The sequence below is a fragment of the Muntiacus reevesi genome, chromosome 2 (genome assembly GCF_963930625.1).
Source record: "Muntiacus reevesi chromosome 2, mMunRee1.1, whole genome shotgun sequence".
NCBI lineage: Eukaryota > Metazoa > Chordata > Mammalia > Artiodactyla > Cervidae > Muntiacus > Muntiacus reevesi.
The window spans coordinates 197,118,073-197,144,492 of record NC_089250.1 but is presented as its reverse complement, the minus strand read 5'-3'; the positions used below and the strand labels follow the sequence as shown (position 1 = coordinate 197,144,492).

General features: G+C 38.0%; 1 protein-coding gene across 5 annotated transcripts in view; it reads right to left on the bottom strand.

The window, feature by feature from the left end:
- ACSM3 (acyl-CoA synthetase medium chain family member 3) overlaps window positions 1–26,420 on the bottom strand; it is a 102,505-nt gene that overhangs the window by 11,429 nt on the left and 64,656 nt on the right. For all 5 annotated transcript variants that reach the window (XM_065924455.1, XM_065924456.1, XM_065924457.1 and 2 more), the window contains 6 exons: window positions 10,182–10,389; window positions 7,281–7,424; window positions 3,480–3,636; window positions 2,923–3,002; window positions 1,626–1,752; window positions 405–485 (listed from right to left, as the gene is read on the bottom strand). In XM_065924455.1, the coding sequence (XP_065780527.1) occupies window positions 405–485; window positions 1,626–1,752; window positions 2,923–3,002; window positions 3,480–3,636; window positions 7,281–7,424; window positions 10,182–10,389 (797 nt within the window). The remainder of the gene's footprint in view (window positions 1–404; window positions 486–1,625; window positions 1,753–2,922; window positions 3,003–3,479; window positions 3,637–7,280; window positions 7,425–10,181; window positions 10,390–26,420) is intronic.

Below are 26,420 nucleotides of genomic sequence, written 5' to 3'. Positions count from 1 at the left end.
TAACCAGAAGGGGTAATGTAGTGTTGCAGTTAAGAGTATGGATGTTCGTACCAGGTTGCTTAGGATTATATTCTAGAACTAGCAGATACTATGTAACCTTGGGTGAGTCCTTTAACCTCTGTCAGCCTCATCTGTAAAATGGTTCTGATATTGCTATGTATATCATAGATTCCTTCTGGAAATAAATATTTATAAAATGCATACAACTATTTGGCACAAATAACTGCTTTGGAGAAAAAAGAGACAAGCTAATGTTTCTAAACCTTTTCCATCTTTATGTGGAAGTTAAGATATCATGGAAGTAGCATAATCATCACCAAAACTAATAGTGTAAGGGAAGAGAAGTGGAGTAGGGGTAAACAGATTGTGTTGTTAAATATTTTCCTGGAAAGGAATGTACAAACCTTGACATCAAAAGCAGGAGAAGGTTTTCCCATTGAGCCAGGCTTAATTTTCATTCCCTTAAAATTTCCACAGATTAGTACCTAGTTAAGAATAAAAAAGAGTAAAGTAACATTACAAATAACTCATATTTATTCATTTATCCACCATGCATTCATTCAGTAAATATTTATTCAGAGCTTACTATGAACCAGGCTCACATTGAAACGTATTTTCTGCTCTCAAGAATTATAGACAGACACTAATACAGTTAAAATATTAAGTAAATTTGTAACTACTAAAACATCCATATTTATGAAAACATTTATACTCATATTCACATGATACTTGTTATGCTATTTCTGTTTAATAAATTCATTGATTTTTGTTTTTATTTTATTTTTTGTATTTTAATTTTTGACCAGGTACTACTTTCTCATGGTTCATAAATTGAAGCAGTATATAAAGACAATGAAAAATTTATTTCAGTCTTTCCCTTATCTGCTCTATCTTATCCCTCTCTTTCCTATATAACAATTTTTGTTATTTCATTTCCTCTAGAATTTCTTCTTATTTCTATGAGCTCTTTAGATAAACTTTTTAGAGTGTTCCTCTCAAGGAATTGTCCAGCAAACTTAATATTTCAAGTAACAAAGAGCTCAGCATTTCCTATTTTTGCAGCAAAGCCCTAAGATATTTCCTTATTGTACAAAGAGAAATCTTTTTATATATTTAGTATTATTGAATTAAAAATTTTTAATGCCCTGGTCCTAGTCAATTATATAGTAGCTTTCCTCAGTGAATGACTATCTAAACAACTGCATCTCTTACAGAGCTCTTTTGTAACCGTCTTCCCTCTTTTTTTTTAAGAAACTGTTTCTTCTAATCACTCCATTCCCTCCCTATCCCTCAATCACAAAGCTACAATAAACAATTTTTTTTAATTGAAGGTTAATTTCCTTACAGTGTTGTGTTGGTTTCTTCCATACAACAATGTAAATCAGTCATAATTTACATGGGTATATATATATATATATATATATATATATATCCCCTCCCTCTTGAACTTCCCTCAACACACACCCCCGTTCCACCCCTCTAGGTCATCACAGAGCACCAGTCTGAACTCCCTGTGTTATATAGCAGCAGCTTCCCACTAGCTATTTGACACATGGTAGCACTTTGGTTTTTATTTATCTGACTGAATTGAGTTCAGCCGTGTCTTTTCAGTGAAGTCTGTATACCGTTTCAGTCTGTCCATATCCTTCGTAGATATCCAGACCTGTCCTGTTTCTCCATTGTTCAGTCACTTCAGGGTTGATTGGTTCCCCAGCAGTTACACAGTGCTTTAAGCTTTTGAACTTATAGTTTCTCAGAAGACAGATAAGGAGTTAAATTTAGGAGAAAAATGGATAAAAATGGAAATTAGGATTATTTCTAGTGAAATTTCAGTACAAAATGTTTTATTTTTTCCCTTAACTTTCTTCTCTGATACAAAATAAACAAAACCTTTTATCATGAAATGACTCCCAAACACCAAGTTTTGTTTCTTCTTTTTCTCCATTTTATTGGCAGAGGGTGGGGGAAGGGGGGGAGGATTGGGGGTGGCCTGACTTGTTGCAAAGAAAAACCATGCCATCCCTAGGGAAGGTGCCACATAATATTATGTTAAATCAGTGATAAAAAGCTTCCTAATTGGTTAAATTGACTGTGGAGCATTTATACAATAGAACTGTATACAGTTGTTTAAAAAAAAATAGAAGGAATGAAGATGCTCCTGGGCTGTACTATCCAATAGAATTTTTTGTTATGACAGAAATTTCTATACTGAGCTGTCCACTACTGTATCCTCTAGTCCTGTGTGACTATTTAGCACTTGAAACATGACTAGTGTAACCAAGGCTATAATGTTATATTACTTTTTGGTTTATAATGTCGTGATTTGATATTTGTACATATGGTGAAATGATTGCACAATAAGTCTAATTAACATCTGCTACCCTACATAGTTACAAGACTATTTTTTCCTGTGATAGAAGTTTTAAGATCTACTGTCTTAGCAACTTCGAATATGTAATACAGTATTATTAATTATAGTTTGGAACTGAATTTTAATTTAATTATTTCCTATTTAAAAATTAAATAAAGTCAATTTAAAAGTAGTGACCAAGTAATACTTTCAAATGGAATCAGTAATAAAGTAAAAGACATTCATTTTCTTTCCTGTTTTCTGGGATAGGGTTTTGAATAGGGGTGACATATATTTTCTCAGTTCATATAACAGACAAAGGATAAACACTGGGCTCGGAGCTAAACATATGGCTTGAACTATCTTTCCTCTCTCCGCTTGAGGGAACCCACACTGGATATAGTTGTTATCATGTACAGAATATAAGCCAGAAGGACAAGGAAAAGAAAAGATTGCTAAATACCATACCTACTGATCTGGAGATATGTTTTTAGGCAGAGAGATCTTTTATTTTGTATCTTCCTCTTCCTTTCCTCTCTGCCCATAAGTGCCCACTTACCAACTTTGCTTACCTGGCCTTATCATTCTGTACAAGCATTCTATATGCAGTTGGTGCTGAACAGAAGACTGTGATGGGAAACTTGGAAAGTGTCTGCAATTTAGAAGAAGTGGTCTTACACAATTTTTAATAAGTGTTTAAATACCTATGGTAGACATAGTAAAACTTAGACCATTATTTATTCTAATGTAAACACTCTCATGGGCTTCCCTTGTGGCTCAGCTAGTAAAAAATCCACCTGCAATGTGGAAGACCCGGGTCGATCCCTGGTTTGGGAAAGTCCCCTGGAGAAGGGAAAGGCTACCCACTCCAGTATTCTGGCCTGGAGAATTCCATGGACTGTATAATACAGTTCATGGACTCGCAAAGAGTTGGAAATGACTGAACGACTTTCACACACACAAACACTCTCACACCTTTCCTCTGTATATCTTTTCAGGCTTACTGATTTTCTATTGTGGAATACCTTAAATAATGTTATCTACTCTAATTTCTACAAGTTACTTTATTCACTAGTCCTGTCAATAATAGTGCTAATTCACTTCTAAATATTGACCTCTTGTGCCTTACTTGCAAGATGGAAGTTGGCTCAAACCGCGGCAAATAATGTGCAAATACACATGCTCCCTGGATCCATGGAGAATAAACACTACTCCATGCAGATTTTGCCCAGCCTGTGTCAGAGGTATTCCACATGACATCCAAAGGGGTCAAATCCAGCCAGAACCTAGGTAAACAAAGAATCAGTTCAGTTTAGTCACCCAGTCGTGTCTGACACTTTCTGACCCCATAGCCTGTAGCATGCCAGGCTTTTCTGTCCATCACCAACTCCTGGAGCTTGCTCAAATTCATGTCCATCAAGTAAGTGATTTCATCTGATCATTGATTCCTCTGTTGTCCCTTTCTCCTCCTACCTTCAATCTTTCCCAGCATCGGGGTCTTTTCCAATGAGTCAGTTCTTCTAATTGGGTGGCCAAAGTATTGGAGTTTCAGCTTCAACATCAGTCCTTCCAATAATATTCAGGACTGTTTTCCTCCAGGATTGACTGGTTTGATCTCTTTGCAGTCCAATGGACTCTCAAGCGTCTTCTCCAACTCCACATTTCAAAAGCATCAATTCTTTGGCATTCAGCTCTCTTTATAGTCCAACTCTCACATCCATACATGACTACTGGAAAAACCATAACCTTGACTAGATGGACCTTTGTTGGCAAGGTAGTGTCTCTGCTTTTTAATATGCTGTCTGGGATGGTCATAACTTTAAGGAGTAAGCATCTTTTGATTTCATGGCTGCAGTCACCATCTGCAGTGATTTTGGAACCCAAGAAATTAAAGTCTGTCACTGTTTCCACTGTTTCCCCATCTATTTGCCATGAAGTGATGGGACCAGATGTCATAATCTTAGTTTTTTGAATGTTGAGTTTTAAGCCAGCTTTTTCACTCTCCTGTTTCACTTTCATCAAGAGGCTCTCTAGTTCTTCACTTTCTGCCATAAGGTGGTGTCATCTGTGTATCTGATTTTATTGATATTTCTCCCGACAACCTTAATCCCAGCTTGTGCTTCATCCAGCCCAGCATTTCACATGATGTACTCTGCATATAAGTTAAATAAGCAGGGTGACAATATACAGCCTTGATGTACTCCTTTCCCAACTGGAAACCAGTCTGTTGTTCCATGTCTGGTTCTAACTGTTGCTTTTTGACCTGCATACAGATTTCTCAGGAGGCAGGTAAGGTGGTCTGCTATTATGATCTCTTTAAGAATTTTCCACAGTTTGTAGTTATCCACACAGTCAAAGGCTTTGACAGAGTCAATAAAGCAGATGTAGATGTTTTTCTGGAATTCTCTTGCTTTTTCGATGTTCCAATGGATGTTGGCAATTTGATCTCTGGTTCCTCTGCCTTTTCTAAATCCAACTTGAACATCTGGAAGTTCTTGATCCACATATTGTTGAAGCCAGGCTTGGAGAATTTTGAGCATTACTCTGCTGGTGTGTGAGATGAGTGCAATTGTGCAGTAGTTTGAACATTCTTTGGCATTGCCTTTCTTTGGGATTGGAATGAAAACTGACCTTTTCCAGTCCTGTGGCCACTGCTGAGTTTTCCAAATTTGCTGGCATAATGAGTGTAGCACTTTCACAGGATCATCTTTTAGGATTTAAAATAGTTCAACTGGAATTCCATCACCTCCACTAGCTTTGTTCGTAGTGATGCTTCCTAAGTCCCACTTGAATTCACATTCCAGGATGTCTGGCTCTAGCTGAGTGATCACTCCATTGTGGTTATCTGGGTCATGAAGATCTTTTTTCTATAGTTCTGTGTATTCTTGCCACCTCTTCTTAATATCTTCAGCTTCTGTTAAGTCCATTATGTTTCTGTACTTTTATGCCCATCTTTACGTGAAATGTTCCTTTGGTATCTCTAATTTTCTTGAAGAGATCTCTAGTCTTTCCCATTCTGTTTTTTTCCTCTATTTCTTTGCGTCGATCACTGAGGAAGACTTTCTTATCTCTCCTTGCTATTCCTTGGAACTCTGCATCCCAATGGATATATCTTACCTTTTCTTTTTGCCTTTAATTTCTCTTCTTTTCTCAACTATTTGTAAGTCCTCCTCAGACAACCATTTTGTCTTTTTGCATTTCTTTTTTGGGGGGATGGTCTTGATCACTGCCTCCTGTACAATGTCATGAACCTCTGTCTGTAGTTCTTCAGGCACTCTGTATTTCAGATCTAATCCTTTGAATCTATTTGCCAATTCCACTGTGTAATCGTAAGGGATTTGATTTAGGTCACATATGAATGGTCTAGTGGTTTTCCATACTTCCTTCAATTTAAGTCTAAATTTGGCAATAAGGAGTTCATGATCTGAGCCACAGTCGGCTCCCAGTCTTGTTTTTGCTGACTGTATTTTCTGTGCTGTGCTTAGTCACGTCTGACTCTTTGTGACTCCATGGACTGTAGCCTGCCAGGCTCTTCTGTCCATGGCATTCTCCTGACAAGAATACTTTAGTGGGTTGTCATTTCATTCTCCAGGGAATCTTCCTGACCCAGGGCTTGAACCCAGGTCTCCCACATTGCAGGCAGATTCTTTGCTGTCTGAGCCACTGACTGTACAAAGAATTGACTTGATATATACAACAAACTGTGGAAAATTCTTAAAGAGATGGGAATACCAGACCACCTTACCTGTCTCTTGAGAAACCTGTATGTGGGTCAAGAAGCAACATTTAGAGCTTTATTTGGAGCAACTGACTGGTTCAAAATTGGGAAAGGAGCATGACAAGGCTGTATATTGACACCCTGCTTATTTGCCTTATATGCAGAGTACATCATTGGAAATGCCAGGCTGGATGAATCACAAACTGGAATCAAGAATGTCTGGAGAAATATCATCAACCTCAGCGTGGTAAATGAAACCACGCTAATGGCAGAAAGTGAAGAGGAACTAAAGAGCCTCTTGATGAGAATAAAAGAGGAGAGTGAAAAAGCTGGCTTAAAACTCAACATTTAAAAAATTAGGATCATGGCATCCAGTCCCATCACTTAGAATGGAGAAAAGTGGAAGCAGTAATAGATTTTCTTTTCTTGGGCTCCAAAATCACTGTGGACAGTGACTACAGCCATGAAATTAAAAGACACTTGCTCCTTGGAAGGAAAGCTATTTCAAAGCTAAGACAGCACAGTAAAAGAGAAGACATCACTTTGCTGACAAAAGTCCATATAGTCAAGGCTATTGTTTTTCCAGTAGTCATGTATGGATGTGAGAGCTGAACCATAAGGAAGGCAGAGCGCCATAGAACTGATGGTTTCAAGCTGTGGTGCTGGAGAAGACTCTTGAGAGACCCTTGGACAGCAGGGAGATCCAACCAGTCAATTCTAAAGGAAATCAACCCTGAATATTAATTGGAAGGATTTATGCTAAACCTGAAGCTCCAATACTCTGGCCACCTGATACGAAGAGCAGACTCACTGGAAAACACCCTGATGCTGGGAAAGATTGAAGGCAAAAGGAGAAGAAGACAGCAGAGGATGAGATGGCTACATAGCATCACCAACTCAATAGACATGAATCTGAGCAAACTCCGGGAGATAGTGAAGGACAGGGAAGCATGGCGTGCTGCAGTTCGTGGGGTCGCAAAGAGTTGGACACGACTTAGCAACTGAACAACAACAACATATATACATTTGAGATATAAATATATATATATATATATTTATATATATATACAGACACTTGAGATATATGCATAGACTTAACTATATATATATATATATATATATATATATATATGGAAACAAATTTAAAATACAAATAAAGGAATCATCATTTTTGTAGCATTCACACTTCAAACTACAGTTCTGTGAAAATACCTTCCATTTATAGATAATCCTAAACCGAAACTGCTGTGGGTGTGTCCAGTCATTTTAGGATATCCACTTGTTCCACTGGTAAAGAAAATGGCCATCATCTCATTGTGTTTTGTCTTCACACAGGTGTGGTTGTCACTGGCATGTCTATGAAGGAAGAATTATAATGATTGTATGCATTAAACACAGTATCATAGACTGTTACCACAGAAAAGGATTTACTCAGACCTCTTCATCTCATTGATTAAGCCCCAGAGACTTAGGTTGAATTCCAAGGTAAAAGCCATTTCTCTCCATCTTTTAAGGTGCTTTCTGGAAACAAGCTAAACTTTGCCATCGATAGCCCATTTATAACAGGTTGATTTCATAGCTTTTTACTGTGTGATAAAGAAGAGCACAAGCATTACAAAAAACCTCAAGAATTTTATCATACCTTCTACAGAATGAGTATTCTATGATCTTCTAATCATGTATATGTGAGGTAAAATGTGATTTTTTAAAAAAATGAGTATGTTAATAGAAGTCATGGGTAATGGTATAAGGCAGGGGTCATTAAACTACAGGCCTATGGGCCAAATATGGCCTGCCTTTTGTTTTCACAGATAAAGTTTTATTGCAACACAACTATGTCCATTCTTTTACATATTGTCTATGACTGCTTTCTACACTATGACAGTGAGTAGGTATGATAGAGACCACATGGCCTGCAAATACTGTATATTTATCATCTATCCCTTTTGTAAAAACCTATTTGCTTATCCCTCAAAAGGATGGTTTTTCTGTTTCCCACAAGAGAGTCTACATAGTTCTGAATATAGTAAGCAAAAAGACTGAAGAAGATCTAAGTATCCACTTAGGGAAGGAAGGATTTCAGTTAAAGAAAGAAAACATTTTGGTTCCAAAGGATAATTGGGCTTTTATATATGTCATACATCAGGGCAGCTGAGAGGAAGTAAACTCTGTACATTTGAGTGTCTGAGAATCATACAGAATTTTATTAGGAAATATTGAGCTGAAAATGAATGAATCAGAAATATTCAGCTATGAGAACTATTTTTATTTTTAAATCCTAACATAGCTAAACCAAATGTTTAGGCTATGATTCCATAATTTTTTTCGTTATGAAGCTAGTACCTATAACTGTGTACCTATCACTTCTATCACAGATATCATTGCTCATGAAACCTAAGGCAGGTTTATTGTACCAGTCTCTCAGAAGCAGTAAACCTAGCAGGTAATAGTATGGGCTTAGAAGCTAGACTGCCTGAGTTTGAAACCCAGTTCTGCAAGATCCTAACATTTGACCTTATTTATCTGTCTAACCAGAGAATCCACCTGCAATGCAGAAGATGTGGGTTTGATCCCTGGGTCAGGAAAAACCCCTAGAAGAGGGAATAGCAACCCTACTCCAGTATTCTTGCCCAGAAAATCCCATCCATAGAGTTGCAAAGAGTTGGATATGACTGAAGCGACTGAGCATGAGCATTTGTATATTTAACAGTTCCTACCCGATAGTTTGTTGTGATATTTAAATGAGTTAATATTGAATTGGCCAAAAAGTTTGTTTGATGTTTTCCATGATATCTTATTGAAAAACTCTAATGAACTTTTTGGCCAACCCAATATATCTGAAGTGCAGTTTTTGGCACATAATCAGTGCCATATAAGTGTTAGATATTATACAATTATTAACAGTAGTTTTATTAGAACAGGATTTGGCCTTTGGTAAGAACTCAATAGAGAATCCACCTGCCAGTGCAGGAGACACAGGAGACATGGGTTCAATCCCTGGGTTGGGAAGATCCCCCGGGATAGGAAATGGCAATTTCAGTATTCTTCCTTGGAAAATTCCATGAACAGAGGAGCATGGTGGGCTACAGTCCATGGGGTCTCAAAGAGTGGGACACAACAACTGAGCATGTATGCACACAATAAATGTTAGCTATTTTAGAAGAGTCATAACAAGTCCCAGTGGGCTACAGTCGATGATATCACAAAGAGTCGGACACAACTTAGCAACTAAACAATGACAAAGAACAAGTCCATAGTTGCAAACTTGCTCCAAAATCGTTGAGTAAAGGTAGGAAGCTCATTCCAGGGACGGAATTTGCTGCCACCCTAAAGCTAAGATAACCAATACTTGACAAAGAGTTCCAAGTGACCCCTAGAAGCACCCCATAGCAGGACTTGAATATCTGTGTAATAGTTTTATTAATTGCATCTATTAAGTATTCTTCTTACTATAACCTGATAGAAATGTCGCTGTCAGCAAGGGAATAATACAGCCTCCACAGAAGGATTGATTCTGATTAGTTCCTATGGGAGATGATAATAGCTCTGTGGTTGATGCTGTGATGCACCTCCTAGATCCTGCTGCAGAATTTTAGAACATGCTTCCCTTTAGGTGCTGAAATCCCTCTTTAGATATTACCTTGGCTGAAGATAGCTGCCTTGCTTAAGGTCATGCCTCCTTGTAAAAACAGTTTGTACCCAGTTACTTATTAGCATTGGACCTCTTGCTTTAGCTGGACATAGCTTTGAAGGGCTATCCAAACTCCAGTGATCCCCATAGGTTGACTGATGGCTTTTTTGAAGTACGTGGATGATAAATTTCAACTGCTGCCCAATCCCACATTGTTCCCTTTCCTTTACAAGTATTGGTCCTAACATAACTTCTTAATAAACTTACACAACTAATGTCTGTCTTATGGTGTGCTTCCGTGAGATCCCAGCCTATGAAAAACACCACCAGTTCCTTGCCTCAGAGCTTTGCACTATAATCACCAGTTGTTCCCTTTGTCTATTATTTTAATTTTCATTTTTCTGGTTAATCCAGAGTTGACTGTCTTATCAATGTTGTGTTTCTTTTTGGAAAGCTGTTCTACAACAATTATGGTTACTCACTTCATCATCTCCTTTAGGTTCTCCCAACCCTCTCTGGGGCTCTGAGACACAATTAGTTTGGAGTGCAGATTTTCACATTTAGATGCAACAGCATCAACTGCTGGAGCTAAAACTTCATTGGTAATAATGCACTTTGCTTTTGAAGATTGTAGTCGGTAGAGGATGTCTTTTTGGGTCATCTGAGTGGTTCCTGGAATTAGAACTGTCCCTAAAAGAGAAGAAAATAAAGTATTTAGAAATGATTTCCTTCATCATCTTAATTAAGGTAGTATAGATAACCCATGTATATTCAGTGTTTCTCAGGGTGAGTTAGTCGGTTTTCCAGGCAGGGTATCTATTTGTCTTCCTTTCATTACTATACTTTTGCATTTAAAGGAATCTCAAAGTCTAGGACCCTTTTGATCTAACATGAAAGGATGTTAAATCCTGGATAATTAATTATTTTCTATCTGGAGACTATTCATAACATTTAACTTGAAGAGGGTTTAATTGAAAAGAATATTACCCAACATTTATTGAGTACTTTGAGTGTCAGGTGCTGTGTAAGTGTTTGCATATTTTAACATTTAATCTCTACCAAAAACACAAATGTTATTGTTAACTAGAAAATACACAACATAAAAGTTGAGAATTATGTTTTATTGGGAGGACTTTCGGAGGGCTTTCTCATATAGCTCTGAGGGACTGCTCTGAAGGGTGAAGGGAGAAGCCAGGATATACAGGGGTTTTTGCAACAAAAACCAGGTAGTTGGAACATCAAAAGATTATACCGTTAATTAAAGAAAACCAGACATGGCAAGTTAATCAATTTAGTGCTTTTCTGTGTATGGGAAGATGCAAGAGTCTAGTCTCACTGATCTCATTCCTTTGATATGCACCTTAACTATCTAGGGCTTATATTCTGTTCTTTCTCAACCAGAGTTCACTCAGGGCTCATCACTGGAGGCAGCTGTAGTAGCTGATGTCTTGATGGCCATAAACATCCTTTGTTTGCTGATATGGCAGGCAGCATTCTTAGTCCACCCTATCAGTAATTTGCCTGGATCACTGAAGTAGCAGGGGCAGTGCATGGACTGATCACTGCAGCCTGACTTAAGCTGTAATTTAACCGCCTTGGTTCAGTGCCTCTTTTGTTGTTGTTCTGTTGCTAAGTCGTGTCCAACTCTTTGTGACCCCATGAACTGCAGCACACCAGGGTTTTCTGTCCATCACTATCTCCCTGAGATTGCTCAAACTTTATGTCCACTGAGTCATTGATGCCATCCAACCTTCTCATCCTCTGTCTCCCCCCTTCTCCTCTTGCCTGCAGTTTTATCTAGCATCAGGGTCTTTTCCAGAGAGTCAGCTCTTTGCATCAGGTGGCCAAAGTGCCTCTTAAAACATACATTAATTTTATACCTTCTTTCCAAAGAGAAGGATTGAGGCATTCATCTTTTCTGTGCTTCTATTCCCGTCTGCTATAAACTGTACTGTAAGGTACAGTCAGGTACAGTGTAGTGGTCAAGAGCGTGTCCTAGAGACAGATACTCTTAGAGCTTGGTCTTGAACAAGACTACTTCACCTCTGAGAGTCTCAGATTCTGCATCTGTAGAATGGGGATTATAATAACACTACCTTCTTTATAGGATTATTAAGGATTAAATGAGCTAAATTTTTTAATGAGGTAAATTGGAAGTGGTCAAACAGGAGATGGCAAGAGTGAACATCCACATTTTAGGAATCACTGAACTAAAATGGACTGGAATGGGCGAATTTAATTCAGATGACCATTATATCTACTACTGTAGGCAAGAATCCCTTAGAAAAAATGGAGTAGCCCTCAGAGTCATCAAAAGATTCTGAAATGCAGAGCTTGGGTGCAATCTCAAAAACGACAGAATGATATCTGTTTCCCAGGCAAACCATTCAATGTCACAGTCATCCAAGTCTGTTCCCCAAACACTAATGCCAAAGAAGCTGAAGCTGAATGGCTCTGTGAAGACCTACAATAACGTCTAGAACCAACAGCAAAAAAAAGATGCCATTTCATCATTGGGGAATAGAATGCAAAGGTAGGAAGTCAAGAGATACCTGGAGTAACAGACAAGTTTGGCCTTGGAGAACAGAATGAAGCAGGGCAAAGGCTAACAGAGTTTTGCCAAGACAATGCACTGGTCATAGCGAACACTCTTTTCCAACAACACAAGAGACAACTCTACACATGGACATCTCCAGATGGTCGATACTGAAATTAGATTGATTATATTCTTTGCAGCCAAAGATGAAGAATTTCTATACAGTCAACAAAAACAAGACCAGAACCTGACTGTAGCTCAGAGCATGAACTCCTTATTGCAAAATTCAGACTTAAATTCAGAAAGAAGGGAAAAACACTAGACCATTCACATATAACCTAAATCAAATCCCTTAACAATTATACAGTGGAAGTGGCATATCAATTCAGTGGATTAGATCTGATAGAGTGCCCGAAGAACTATGGACGGAGGTACGTGACATTGTACAGGAGGTAGTGATCAAGACCATTCCCAAGAAAAAGAAATACAAAAAGGCAAAATGGTTGTCTGAGAGGCCTTAAGAGTAGCTGAGAAAAGAGAAACTAAAGGCAAAAAGAAAAGGAAAGTTAAACCCATTTGAATGCAGAGTTCCAAAGAATAGCAAGGAGAGATAAGAAGGCCTTCCTCAGTGATCAGTGCAAAGAAACAGAGGAAAACAACAGAATGGGAAAGACTAGAGATATCTTCAAGAAAGTTAGAGATACCAAAGGAACATTTCATGTAAAGATGGGCATAAAAGTACAGAAACAGAATGGACTTAACAGAAGCTGAAGATATTAAGAAGAGGTGGCAAGAATACACAGAAGAACTATACAAAAAAGATCTTCATGACCCAGATAACCACAATGGAGTGATCACTCAGCTAGAGCCAAACATCCTGGAATGTGAAGTCAAGTGGGCCTTAAGAAACATCACTACAAACAAAGCTAATGGAGGTGATGGAATTCCAGTTGAGCTATTTTAAATCCTAAAAGATGATGCTGTGAAAGTGCTGCACTCAATATGCCAGCAAATGGAAGACTCAGCAGTGGCCATAGGACTGGAAAAGGTCAGTTTTCATTCCAATCCCAAAGAAAGGCAATGGCAAAGAATGTTCAAACTGCTGCACAACTGCACTCATCTCACACGCTAGCAAAGTAATGCTTAAAATTCTTCAAGCCAGGCTTCAATAGTACGTGAACTGTGAATTTCCAGATGTTCAAGCTGGTTTTAGAAAAAGCAGAGGAACCAGAGATCAAATTGCCAAAATCTGTTGGATCATCAAAAAAGCAAGAGAGTTCCAGAAAAACATCTACTTCTGCTTTATTGACTATGCCAAAACCTTTGACTGTATGGATCACCACAAACTGTGGAAAATCCTTTTTTTAAAAAATATAAATTTATTTATTTTAATTGAAGGCTAATTACTTTACAATATTGTATTGGTTTTGCCATACATTGACATGAATCCATCACAAGTGTACATGTGTTCCCCATCCTGACCCCCCCTCCCACCTTCCTCCCCATCCCATCCCTCTGGGTCATCCCAGTGCACCAGCCCCTAGCACCCTGTATCATGCCTCGAACCTGGACTGAGTATTCATTTCACATATAATAATATACATTGTTTCAGTGCCATTCTCCCAAATCATCCCACCCTTGCCCTTTCCCACAGAGTCCAAAAGATTGTTCTATACATCTATGTCTCTATTGCTGTCTCGCATACCAGACCACCTGACCTGCCTCCTGAGAAATCTGTATGCAGGTCAAGAAATAACAGTTAGAACCAGAAATGGAACAACAGACTGATTCCAAATTGGGTAAGGAGTACTTCAAGGCTATATATTGTCACCCTGCTTATTTAACTTATATACAGAGTACATCATGCGAAATGCAGGGATGGATGAAGCACAAGCTGGAATGAAGATTTCCAGGAGAAATATCAATAACTTCAGATATTCAGATGACACCACTCTTATGGCAGAAAGTGAAGAGGAACTAAAGAGCCTCTTGATGAAAGTGAAAGAGGAGCGTGAAACAACTGGTTTAAAACTCAGCTTTCAAAAAACTAAGATCATGGATCTGGTCCCATCACTTCATGGCAAATAGATGGGGAAACAATGGAAACAGTGACAGACTTTATGGGGCTCCAAAATCACTGCACACGATGACTGCAGCCATGAAATCAAGAGATGCTTGCTCCTTGGAAGAAAAACCATGACCAACCTAGACTGCATATTAAAAAACAGAGCCATTACTTTGCCAACAAAGGTCTACCTAGTCAAAGCTATGGTTTTTTCCAGTAGTCATGTTTGGACGTGAGAGTTGGACTATAAAGAAAGCTGAGGGCCAAAGAATTAATGCTTTTGAACTGTGTGTTGGAGAAGACTCTTGAGATTCCCTTGGACTGCAAAGACATCTAACTAGTCAATCCTAAAGGAAATCAGTCCTGAATATTCACTGGAAGGACTGGTGCTGAAGCTGAAACTTCAATACTTTGGCGACGTGATGCAAAGAATTGGCTCATTTAAAAAGACCCTGATGCTGGAAATGATTGAAGACAGGAGGAGAAGGGGATGACAGAGGGTGAGATGGTTGGATATCATCACCGACTCGATGGACATAAGTTGAGCAAGCTCTGGGAGTTGGTGATGGACAGGGAATCCTGGCATGCTGCAGTCCATGGGGTTGCAAAGAGTTGGACATGACTCAGGGACTGTAATGAACTGAAGGGTGTTCCCTGGAATAGCAGCATCCACATCACTTGGGAGCTTGTTAGAAATGCAGGATCTCAGGATTCTCCCAGGCTTCATGGATCAGAATCTGCATTTTAACAAGAACCCAGTGATTCATATGCATATCAAGGTTTGCAAAAGTGAATTAGATGATTTTTTTAAATTCCAGTAACATTGGTTTATAACATATGTTTTGTGTGCACATTTTAATTTGACTTAGAAATTATAATTTGACTAATAATTGTAAGTTTACTTATAATTTGACTTATAAATTGACATTATAATTTAACTTATAACCAAAGACTATTTTCCATGCTCATCTTACCTCCTTTACCCATTTCTCCCACCCCAAACCCCTTGCCCTTTGTAACCACTATTTTGTTCTCTGAGTTTGTTTTTGTTATTTTATTTTTGTTTATTTTGTTTTATTATTTGTTTTATATTCTACATACGAGTGAAATCATATTGTATTTGTCTGTCTGCCTTATTTCACAACTTTGTCTGCCTTATGGACCCTCAAGGTCCATCCATGTTGTTGCAGGGCAAGATTTCATTCCTCATTATGGCAAGTAGTACTCCACTGTGTGTGCGTTTGTGTGTATGTGTGTATAAAACATTCCCTATATCCTATATTCATTCATCTGTTGATGGGTTCATGTGTTGTTTCCATATGTTGCAATGAACATAGGGGTATGTGTGTTTTTTCAAATTAGTGTTTTTATGTTCTTTTGGTTAATAACCAGAAGTGGAATATTTGGATCATATGGTAGTTCTAAATTTTTTGAAGAATTTGCATACTGTTTTCCACAGTGGCTGCACCAATTTACAGTCTCACCAACAATGTATGAGGGTTCCTTTTTCTTCGCATCCTCTCAAACATTTATTATTCCTTGTTTATTTTGACAATAGTCATTCTAATAGATGTGAAGCGATATTGTGGTTTTGATTTGCATTTACCTGATAATTCATGCTGATGAACATCTTTTCATACAGGTGTTGAACAGCATATATATTCTTTGGGAAAATGTCTATTCAGAGCCTCTGCCCAGTTTTTCATTGGACTGTTTGTTGTTGAGTTTCATGAGTTAACTTTTGTGTGTGTGTGTGGTTTTGGCCATGTTGTGTGGCGTGTGGGATCTTAGTTCCCCAACCAGGGATCAAACCCATGCCCACTGCAATGGAAACACGGAGTCCTACAATAGACCACCAGGGAAGTTCCATGAGTTAATATATTTTGGATATTAACCTTTGATCAGATATGATTTGCAAACATCTCCCATTTGATAGGTTTTCTTTTTTGTTTTGTTGATGGTTTTCTTTGCAGGACAGAGCATTTTATTTTGATGCCGCCTCATTTGTTTAAGTTAGCTTTTGCTTCCCTTGCCTGAGGAGACATATCCAGAAAGATATTGCTAAGAAAAATGTCAAGCATACTGTCTATGTTTTCTTCTAGGAGCTTTATGGTTTTAGTTTTTACAGTCATGTCTTTAATCCATTTTTGAGTTAATTTTTATGAATGGTGTAAGATAATGGTCTAGTTTCATTCGTTTGAATCTTTAGGGTTTTCAATATATATATTGAAATCATGTCATCTACAAATAATGACAGTTTTACTTCTTTCTTTCCAGTTTAGATGTGTTTTATTTCTTTTTTTGCCTAAGTGTTGTCACTAGGAGTTTTAGCACTATGTTGAGTAAGAGTGGTAAGATTGGGTACTCTTGTCTTGTTCATGATCTTAGAAGGATAGCTTTCAGGTTTTCACCAGTATTGTGTTAGCTGTGGGTTTGTCATAAATGGCCTTTTGAGGTATATTTGTTCTATCCCCTTTTTGAGAGTTTTTTTTTTATCATAAATGAGTGTTGAATTTTATCAAGTGCTTTTCCTGCATCTGCATCTATTGACATGATCATATGATATAGATATATAGATATTTTTTTTGGCTGTGCCCTGTGGCTTATGGGATCTTAGTTCCCTGGCCAAGGATTGAACCTAGACTCTTGGCAGTGAGCAAATAGAGTCCAAACTCCTGGATCACCTGTGAATTCTCAATTATATGATTTTTATTCTTCACTTTGTTAGTGCGGTGTATTACATTGATTGATTTGCAGATGTTGAATCATCCTTGCATACCTGGAATAAATCCCACTTGATCCTGATGTATGATCCTTTTAATGTACTTTTGTATTTGGTTTGCTAATGTTTTGTTGAGGAATTTTGCATGTATATTCATCAGAGACATTGGCCTGTAATTTTCTTTTTGTGTGTTTTCATTGTTTGATTTTGTAATCAGGGTAATGATGGCTTTGTAAAATGAGTTAGGGAAACATTCCCTCCTTTTCAATTTTTTTGAAATAGTTTGAGAAGTGCATGTGTGTGTGCTAAGTTGCTTCAGTCATGTCCGACTCTTTGCAACCCTTTGGACTGTGACCTGCCAGGCTCCTCTGTTCATGGGATTCTCTAGGCAAGAATACTGGAGTGGGTTTCCATGCCCTCCTCCAGGGGATCTTCCCAACCCATGAATCAATCCTGCATCTCATAAGTCTCCTGCTTTGGCAGGCAGTTTCTTTACCACTAGTGCCTCCTGGGGAGTCCCATATTTTGAGGATAGCTACTAAATCTCTGAATGTTTGATAGAATTCACCTGTGAAGCTGTCTGCTGGAGGACTTTTATTTTGGGGAAGATTTTTGATTAATGTTTCAATCTCCTTACTAGTAATCAGTCAATTCAGATTTTCTATATCTTCATGCTTCAGTCTTGGAAGATTGTAGGGTTCTAGGGATTTATTCATTTATTTTAGGTTGTCTGATTTGTTGGTGTCTAGTAGTAGACTTCATAGTAGACTTATAATCCTTTGTATTTCTATTGTATCCATTGTAATTTATCCTCTTTTGTTTCTGATTTTATTTATCTGAGCCTTCTCTCTATTTTTTTGGTGAGTCTAGCTAAAGGTTTGTCATGTTTATCCTTTCAAAGAACCAGCTCTTAGTTGCATTGATATTTTCCATTGTCTTTTAAGTCTCTATTTCATTTATCTCTGCTCTAACTTTTATTATTATTTTATTATCATTTCCTTTCTTATACAGATTTTGTGCTTGCTTTGTTCTTTCTTTTTTCTTTTTATTCTTTTTTTTCTAGCTCCTTTAGGTATAAAGTTTAGATTATTTGAAATTTTTCTTATTTTATGAGGTAGGCCTATATGCTTTACTCTTAGGACCACTTTTGCTACATCCCATAGATTTTGGCATATCATCTTTTTCTTTTCATTTGTCTTTAGGTATTTTAAATTTTCTCCTTTGATTTCTTCATTGAGCCAATAGTTTTTAAGTTGCATGTTGTTTAGTCTTCACATATATGTGATTTTTCCAGATTTCCTATAGTTGATTTCTAGTTTCACTTTATTGTGGTCAGAAAAGATGCTTGATATGGTTTTAATCTCCTTGATTGTATTGAGACTTTCTTTGTGACCTAACATGTGATCTATCCTGGAGAATGTTCCATGTGCACTTTAGAAAAATGTGTATTCTGTTGCACTGGATGGGCTATGCTATATTCATATAAATCTATTAAGTTTATCTGGTCTGATGTTTCATTTAAAGTCAATGTTTTCTTATTGACACTCTGTCTGAATGATCTGTCCATTGATGTAAGTGAGGCAGTAAAATTCCCTTCCATTATCATGCTCCTGTCAGTTTCTCCATGTAGGTCTTTATATGTTTTCCTACTCTTGTGTTAAATGTGCATGTATATACATACATGTATGTATATGTATAGATACATGTATGTATAGGTACATGCATGTATGTATAGACAGACAGACAAATATAGATATATAGATACATAGATAGATATCAGTTATTTGTGTCTGCTTGAGGGATCGTCCCCTTTGTCATTATATGCTGTCCACTTTTATATCTCTGGCTTTGTATCTTCTGGCTTGAAAGTCTGTTTTCTCTGATATGAGTATGACTATGCCCACTTTCTTTTGGCTGCCATTTGCTTGGAGTATCATCTAACATCCCTTCAATTTGAGGCTATTTTTGACCTTAGAGCTGAGAGAAGTTTCCTGGAGGAGGTATAGAGTTGGGTCTTATTTTTAATCCAAACAGCTACTCTTTTTTTTTTTTACTAAATTTTTTTTTACTTAATTTTACTTAATTTTTTTAATTAAAATTTTTTTTTAAGTTTTTACCAATGAATCTACATTTAGGGTAATTATTGATAAATGAGGATTTAGTACTGCCATTTTATCTTTGTTTTCTGGTTGCACTATATCTCAATAGTCCTTTTACTACCAATAATACCTTGTCTTCACTTGGGGGTTTTCCTGATAGCTCAGTTGGTGAAGAATCCTTCTGCAATGCAGGAGACCCTGGTTTGATCCCTGGGTCAGGAAGATCTGCTGGAGAAAGGGATAGGCTACCCACTCCAGTATTCTGGCCTGAAGAATTCCATGGACTGTATAGTCCATAGGGTTGCAAAGAATCGGACATGACTGAGAGATTTTCACTTTCACTTTCTCTTCATTTAGTTATACAGTTTCTCTCCTTTCTCTCTTCCCCTTTTATGTTTCTGTTGTCTCAAATTATTTTTTTGTTTCAAAATTATCTTTTTGTGTTGTGAGTTCATTACCAAATTGAAGTAACTATAGGTATTTTTTATTGCTTTCCTCCATTAACCTTTATGCTATAATTGTTTAACAACCTATTCTGATGTACAGTTGCAATTTTCTGATTCTATTATCTTCCTCAAGGCTTTGTGTACTTCTGCCTTTTTGTTTTTGGTAGAAGAGCCTTTCAACGTTTCTTTTTTAAGTTAAAGTTTAGTTAATTTACAATATTACATTAGTTTCATGTGTACAGCCTAATAATTCAGTATTTTTGCAGATTATACTCCTTTATGTTATTACAGATAATGGCTATAATTCCCTGTGCTGTGCAGTATATCCTTATAGCTTGTGTATTTTATACATTGTAGTTTGTATCTGTTAATCTCATGCCCCTAATCTGTCCCTCCCTCTCTCCCTTTCACTCTGTTTTCTATATCTGTGAATGTTTCTATTTTGCATACACATTCCTTTGTGTTATTTTTAGATTCCACATATAAGTGATAACATATAGTATTTGTTTTTCTCTGTCTGACTTATTTCACTAAGCATAATATTCTCTAGGTGCATCTATGTTGCTGCAAATAGCAAAATTTTACTCTTTTTAATGACTGAATAATATTCCATTATATATCTCACATCTTCTTTATCCAGTTATCTATTGGTGGGCACTTGCGTTGCTTCCATATCTTTCATGGCTTTGTAAATTGTGTTGCTATTAACATTAGGGTCCATGTATCTTTTTTCTGAATTAGTGTTTTCATTTTTTCCAGATATATACCCGGGAATGGAATAGCTGGGTCATCTGATAGTTCTATTTTTAGGTTTTTTTTTGTTTGTTTTTTTTCTATTTTTAGTTTTTGGGGAACCTCCCTACTGTGGCTGCACCAATCTGAGCTCCCACTAACAGTGTACAAGGGTTCCCTTTTCTCCACATCCTCTCCATTTTTTATCTGTAGGCTTTTTGATGATAGATATTCTGATAGGTATGAGGTTATATCTAGTAGTTTTATTTTATAGTTTTCTAATAATCAGTAATGTTGTGTATCTTTTCATGTGTCTGTTGGCCATTTGGAGCTGGCACTGTTCCATTTGAATGTGTGTTTTTCCTTCTTCCTGCACCAGGACCTTTGCCCAAAGGTGGGAAGTGATAAAGGAAGTAGGGCTTCTGTGTCTAGAGGTCCAGTGTTCTGTCTATGTAGGTGTCTGGGGCTCCACTTAGATGTAGCCTATTGTCATGTCTTTTCCTAAGTTGTGGTTGCCCTATATCTAGTCGCATGCTGTGGTGTGGAATGAGGGGGAACTGGGCACCTTGGACTGGGGTGCACAATGAGGTGGTCTCAGAAAACCTGGTAACCCCTGGGGCAGACCTCTCTCCGCCCTGCCCAGGGACAAACCATCATCTGTGTGCTCCTCATGAGAGGAATCTAAGCTTCTCCAGCCTTTCTATCTGTACCAATAGTTCTCTAAGCAGCTAGTGGGTGTTGCCTCCTCCACATGGGTCCCCAGGGCTGAGATGCCCACTCTGTGACTTGACCTACTCACTCCCTAGGGCAGGTGTTCACCCAAGAAATCTCCTTTTTCCTCTAAGTTCCCTCCCAGGGGCACAGGCCCCAACTCAATCACTTTTATTCCCATCCTGCCCTTTTATATGTGTGTCTTTCTTATAGCCTTGGTTGTACAGAAGTCCTTCTGCCAGCTTCCAATTAGTTTTCAGTGAGAATTTTCCACAAGTAGATGCATTTTTGATGTGTTCATGGAGGATATTGCTGCCATGTACTCTTACTCTGCCATCTTCAAGAAGCCCTCAACATTTCCTCTAAGGCAGGTGTAGAGGTGATGGACTCCCTCAGCTTTAGTTTTTCTGCAGAAGCCTCCTTATGTTCCCTTTCCTAATGGAATCAAATAGATCTCTTAGAAATTCTGCATTAAAAAAAATAAATAAATAAAACTTAGTTATCCTTTCTGGTCTGGATCATTTCTAGATTTCTGAAGTCTTGCTTGCTAATTCTTTCTTATTTATGGTCTGCTCTATTTCCAGTGCTTTCTATTGCATTCTTTATATCATTTATTGAGTTCTTTGGCTCTAGAAATTCTGTTTGTATCTCTTTTAGAGATCCAACCTTTTGGTAAAATATTCCTTCTGTTCATTATTTTATTCCTGAGCTCACTGAAATGACTGAAAAAAAAAAAGAAAAAAAAAAGGAAATGACTTTCTGAGTTTTCTTGTGCTTATTGACAGCACAAGAAATTCTCTATTGATTTTCAATAGAGAATATCAATTCTCTATTGAATTCTCTATCTGATTGCAACCTTCCTTGAGTTTAAGTTTGGTTTCTGGAGAACTGTCACTTTCTTTTTGTGATAGCTTATTACTGTGGCTTTTCACAGTGCTTGATATCTTGTTCCTCTGCCCACACATTTGAAGGAGTGAATATCTTTCTTATTAGGTAAGATTGTTGTGTGTGTGTGTGTGTGTGTGTGCTCAAACATATCAAACTCTTTGCCTACTAGGCTCCTCTGTCCATGGAATTTTCTAGGCAAGAATACTGGAGTTGGTTGCCATTTCCTACTCCAGGGGATCTTCCTGATCCAGGAACTGAACCAGCATGTCTTGTGTCTCCTGAATTGGCAGGCAGATTCTTTACTACTAGGGGCCACCTGGGAAGATTTGTTTACTTTGATCCTAAAAATTCAATACATTGGTAATTAGAGGACCGTCTTTTGTTTTCCAGCAGGTGGCACTACAACACGAGTCTGTCTTCCCTGACCTGACCAGCCTCTGACAGCACTATGGAATCAGTCTTTTCCACCCTCATTACCCCTGTCAGGGGTGTGCCTGGAGCCCTCGTCGCCACTGCTTGCGCCTTTGGAGTCTTTGGTGCCTTCTGCTGTAAGTGTGGCTGTTGTTGCTCGTGTCACCACTGGATGCACTATGATGGCAGGCACCTCTGCTCCACCTGGGGTTGTTGGGGTTGTCAGGTTTGCAGGCACTGCTGCGCTGTGCAGGGCTGCTGGAGCCTTAGGCACCCCTGTAGCTGGTCGGGCTGGGGTTGCAGGCCCTGCCGCTGCTGCCTGCTTGCCTTTAGCTGCAGGTACTGCTGCCGCTGGGAAGCTGGAGTTGTGTACACCACCTCCCAGCTACCACTGAGTTCTTTCTCAGATGTGTGTTTGTCCACTGTGGTCAGAGAGCCAGGATTATGGGCCCTCCCCCACCTTGTTCCCTTGCTTCCACCTCCTATGTACTTTTCCATCCACCTTCAGATGTACAGATGTGTGAGTCTCTCTGGTATCCTGGTGTGTTGGGCAGAGGAACCTTTGTAGAGTTACATATGTTTTACTTGTTGCAAATTGAAGGGGAAAGGAAAAGGAAACATCTTATACTACCATAATGTTGAATTACCACATCTAGATGATTGTTTTTAATTTATTGAGATATAGTTGATTTATAAAGAATTGTTTTTACTTTCAAATTTTATAAAAAGATCTAGAAAATTTTAGAGGGTGCACTGGGCTCTACACTGAGTTTCTGAATGCCTTTGGGCAAATGACTTAATGTTCCTTTTTCCCCAACTATGAAAGCTTTCCCTTCTCTGTTTATAAAACGAGATTTTCTCTTCCTAATCATAAGGCTCTTCTAATGATAAAATGAGCAAATTGAGAGAGTAACAGGCAGGAAGCCCAGGGGTCTCCAAGCAGAGGAAATAGGCTGCAAGTGTCAGACATTTTTTATCTCTCTCTTAAGCGGCAGGAGGAAACAAACAAATGTCAGATTTTTTTCCCCATCTCTATACAAAATTAAAAGGAGGTTTCTCTTAAAATTCTGTGTTGCCATGATGACACCTGGCTTCACCTGAACTTAACTTTTCTCAAATCTTGAGCTAACCGATGCATTTTTTCTTATGGAAATGTTTGTCTTAAGCTATGTTAATGAACTATGTATTTACCCTAGACTCTGTCTTTCTTCAAGTCACTTTGCTTAAGATTCAGAATGATAAGGGCTCAAAAACCTGTATGTTTTACTCATACATTTTTTTTCTCCTAATCTATGTTAATAAAACTATATATTTACTTGGGAACCTGTCTTTCTTCAAGATTCATGTCAATCATTTTATGGCCTGGGATGACTCAGCAGGTGCCAATGTTACCTTAAAATACATGTTGTGGGTGAGGGACCTGGTGCCTCTCTGAGTTTTAGGATATCTCCTTTCTCTAATTAACAGCTTGCTGGTAGGTATATAGCATACTGCTAAAGGCTTGCAGGGGGGCATTCTTTCTGTACCCTTCTGATGTCTATGTCAGAAGCTTTCTCTATCTCTTTTATACTTTAATAAAACTTTATTCCACAAAATCTCTGAGCGATCAAGCCTCGTCACTGGCCTCGAAATGAATTCCTCTCCTCCGGAGGCCAAGAATCCCAGCGTCTTTTCACGGCTCAGCAACAATCTTTCAAAGTGAGTGAATGTTGATTATAATTCCGGAGGGACCACAAGTATTATATAAACTTCCTCAAGACCTTTAGGCCGAGATTGGGTGGGATAGTAGCTTTTTGTGGTAAATGGCACTTAAAGTAACATATTCTTGGCAATTATTATTTTTTTAATGATTATATACTGAGATTTCTGTTGTAAAGGAATTTGACCTACAATACATATGCAAGAGTTTGAAAATGAAAATATGATGAGTTTGTTGTTGGCCCTGGAGACTATAGGCATATCTCTCTAAGAACTTGGAGATAAGGGAAATAGATTGCCTTCCAAGAGCTAAACTGTAAACTCAATATAAAATAGAATAGAAATATTCATAGTCAATATAAACAGACATAATGATTCACAGAGCAGCAAGATTAAGCCATACCCTTATATATAATATATTAATATAGAACTGGTTTCAGAAAGGGATATAGCAGCCACAGAGCATAGAAAAAGGAGACTTACTAGAGGAAATCCTGATAGTACTCATCTAAGCCTGTCTAGAGGAGAAGTCTCTGTTAAGGGATTTTACATATTATAGTCCCTGGGATGAGGTGGCTCCTAGACAGTACCTATATTCACACTGCACTGTTTTCATTTTCTCAAATCTACAAATTATTTCTTGCCTCAGGACCTTTGTAGAGACTTTTCCGTTTGCTTAGAATGAATGTTCCCATCACCCATACCTTCTCCCTCTGGCTGACTCATCCTTCAGTTTCAGGCTAAATTATGTGCCTGACCTTCTCTCAGTCTATAGTAGTACCCCTCATACATTACAGTGGCTCTTGTGCTATTTCCTTTATAGCACTTGTCACACTTATCAACTCTGTGTTTACTTGACTCCTGACTCTGTCTGACAGCTCCTAAAACATAGCAAGTGACCAGTAAACACTTACTGCTTGAAAGGATGATGGGTATAATAAGATGAGGTGGATAAACTGAGCTTTCAAACCCCAGTGCCAATAAATTAAATTATGAAAGTTACTTGTTTTGTCTGCTAAACAAACTTCTGGCTTAATTTTGTCTTATGTAGGTCTGTTAGCAGGGAGAGAGGGCTACTCATGCCAGAGTCTTTTGGCCCTTCAGGCAAATTAATAAATTGGTAATTTTATACACCCTGTATCATAAACAGGATAATGAGAGGCCTGTCCTAAGATGCAGAGCTCCACTCTCCACACACTAACATAAGCTGGTTAGTGACCAGTAGCAAAATCTGCCAGTTTACCAAGGTCTTTCTTGTCATTCTCCAGGCCCCCAGAAAGAGAGAGGCTTACTTCTTCTAGTTCTGTGGTTCTCAAACTTGGACATGCACCAAAATCACCTGCAGGGCTTCATAAAACATATTTCTAGGTTTTTTATATCTCAACCCCAGTTTTAGATTCGGTAAATCTTGAATGGAGTTGAAGAGCTTATATTTCTCCAAGTTTCCAGTAATTCTGATTTCGAATGCTATATTGTAACATTTTCCCTCTTCAGTACTATGTACTTTTCCTTTTTTGAAAGCACAGTAACAGTTTTCTCACTATTATACCCTTTAGTAATGCATCCCCAAACATTTTAAGACTCCTCCAAAGGCACAGTTCAATTGTATATTTTTCTTATTTTATTGCAAAAACTACCAACTGTGCAGCAGAGTTTATGTAGTGTATCCCCTTTAAAAAATATGAAAATAAGAATTCTCCACCATCTAGCTTTAAAAAGAGAGTTTAACAATATGTTTCAAGCCTTCTGTGAGCTCTGCCCCAAATTACCAGGTAGTCATGATCCAGAATATTGTGTTAACCATTCCTTTGCATTTCTTTATCATTTTGTCACATGCATATAGCCCTATGTAATACATAAATAGCTGAGGTTACTTGCAAAAATTAGTTGTTTTATTAAAAGGGAAAAATTATTAAGAAATCCAATAACTATAAGTTCATTTTTAATTCTACTATGAAGACTAGCATTGTTAGTATATTAGATTTACCATTTATTCCCCTTCATTCTAAGAGAACCTGCCTTCCTTCTGCCCACAGCCCCAATAACCAAGCTTTATCAGTTGAAACTGCCTCTGATCACTTCTGATTGGCCTAATCTAAGATGTGCCAATCAGATTCTGCCTTAAATTTTAAGAGACTGAGTGGATTAGTCGATGTGACATATAGATTAGGACCTGAGATATTTGTCTGGCAATTCACCATGCACCAACCAAAATGAAGAGAAATTATTCCTTAGCAAGAAAGAAGAGGTCAAAGGAGCAAGAGCTTGAGAGAATCAGAGACAAGAGGCCCTGTGGCTTTGTTAGGGGAAGCACACTGACTGAAACCGCCCATCCTGGCCAGGCACCATAGTAGCCATTTGCATGAGTTGTTTTACGGCAGGAGGTTCTGGTAAGGAATACAGAACTAAAAAG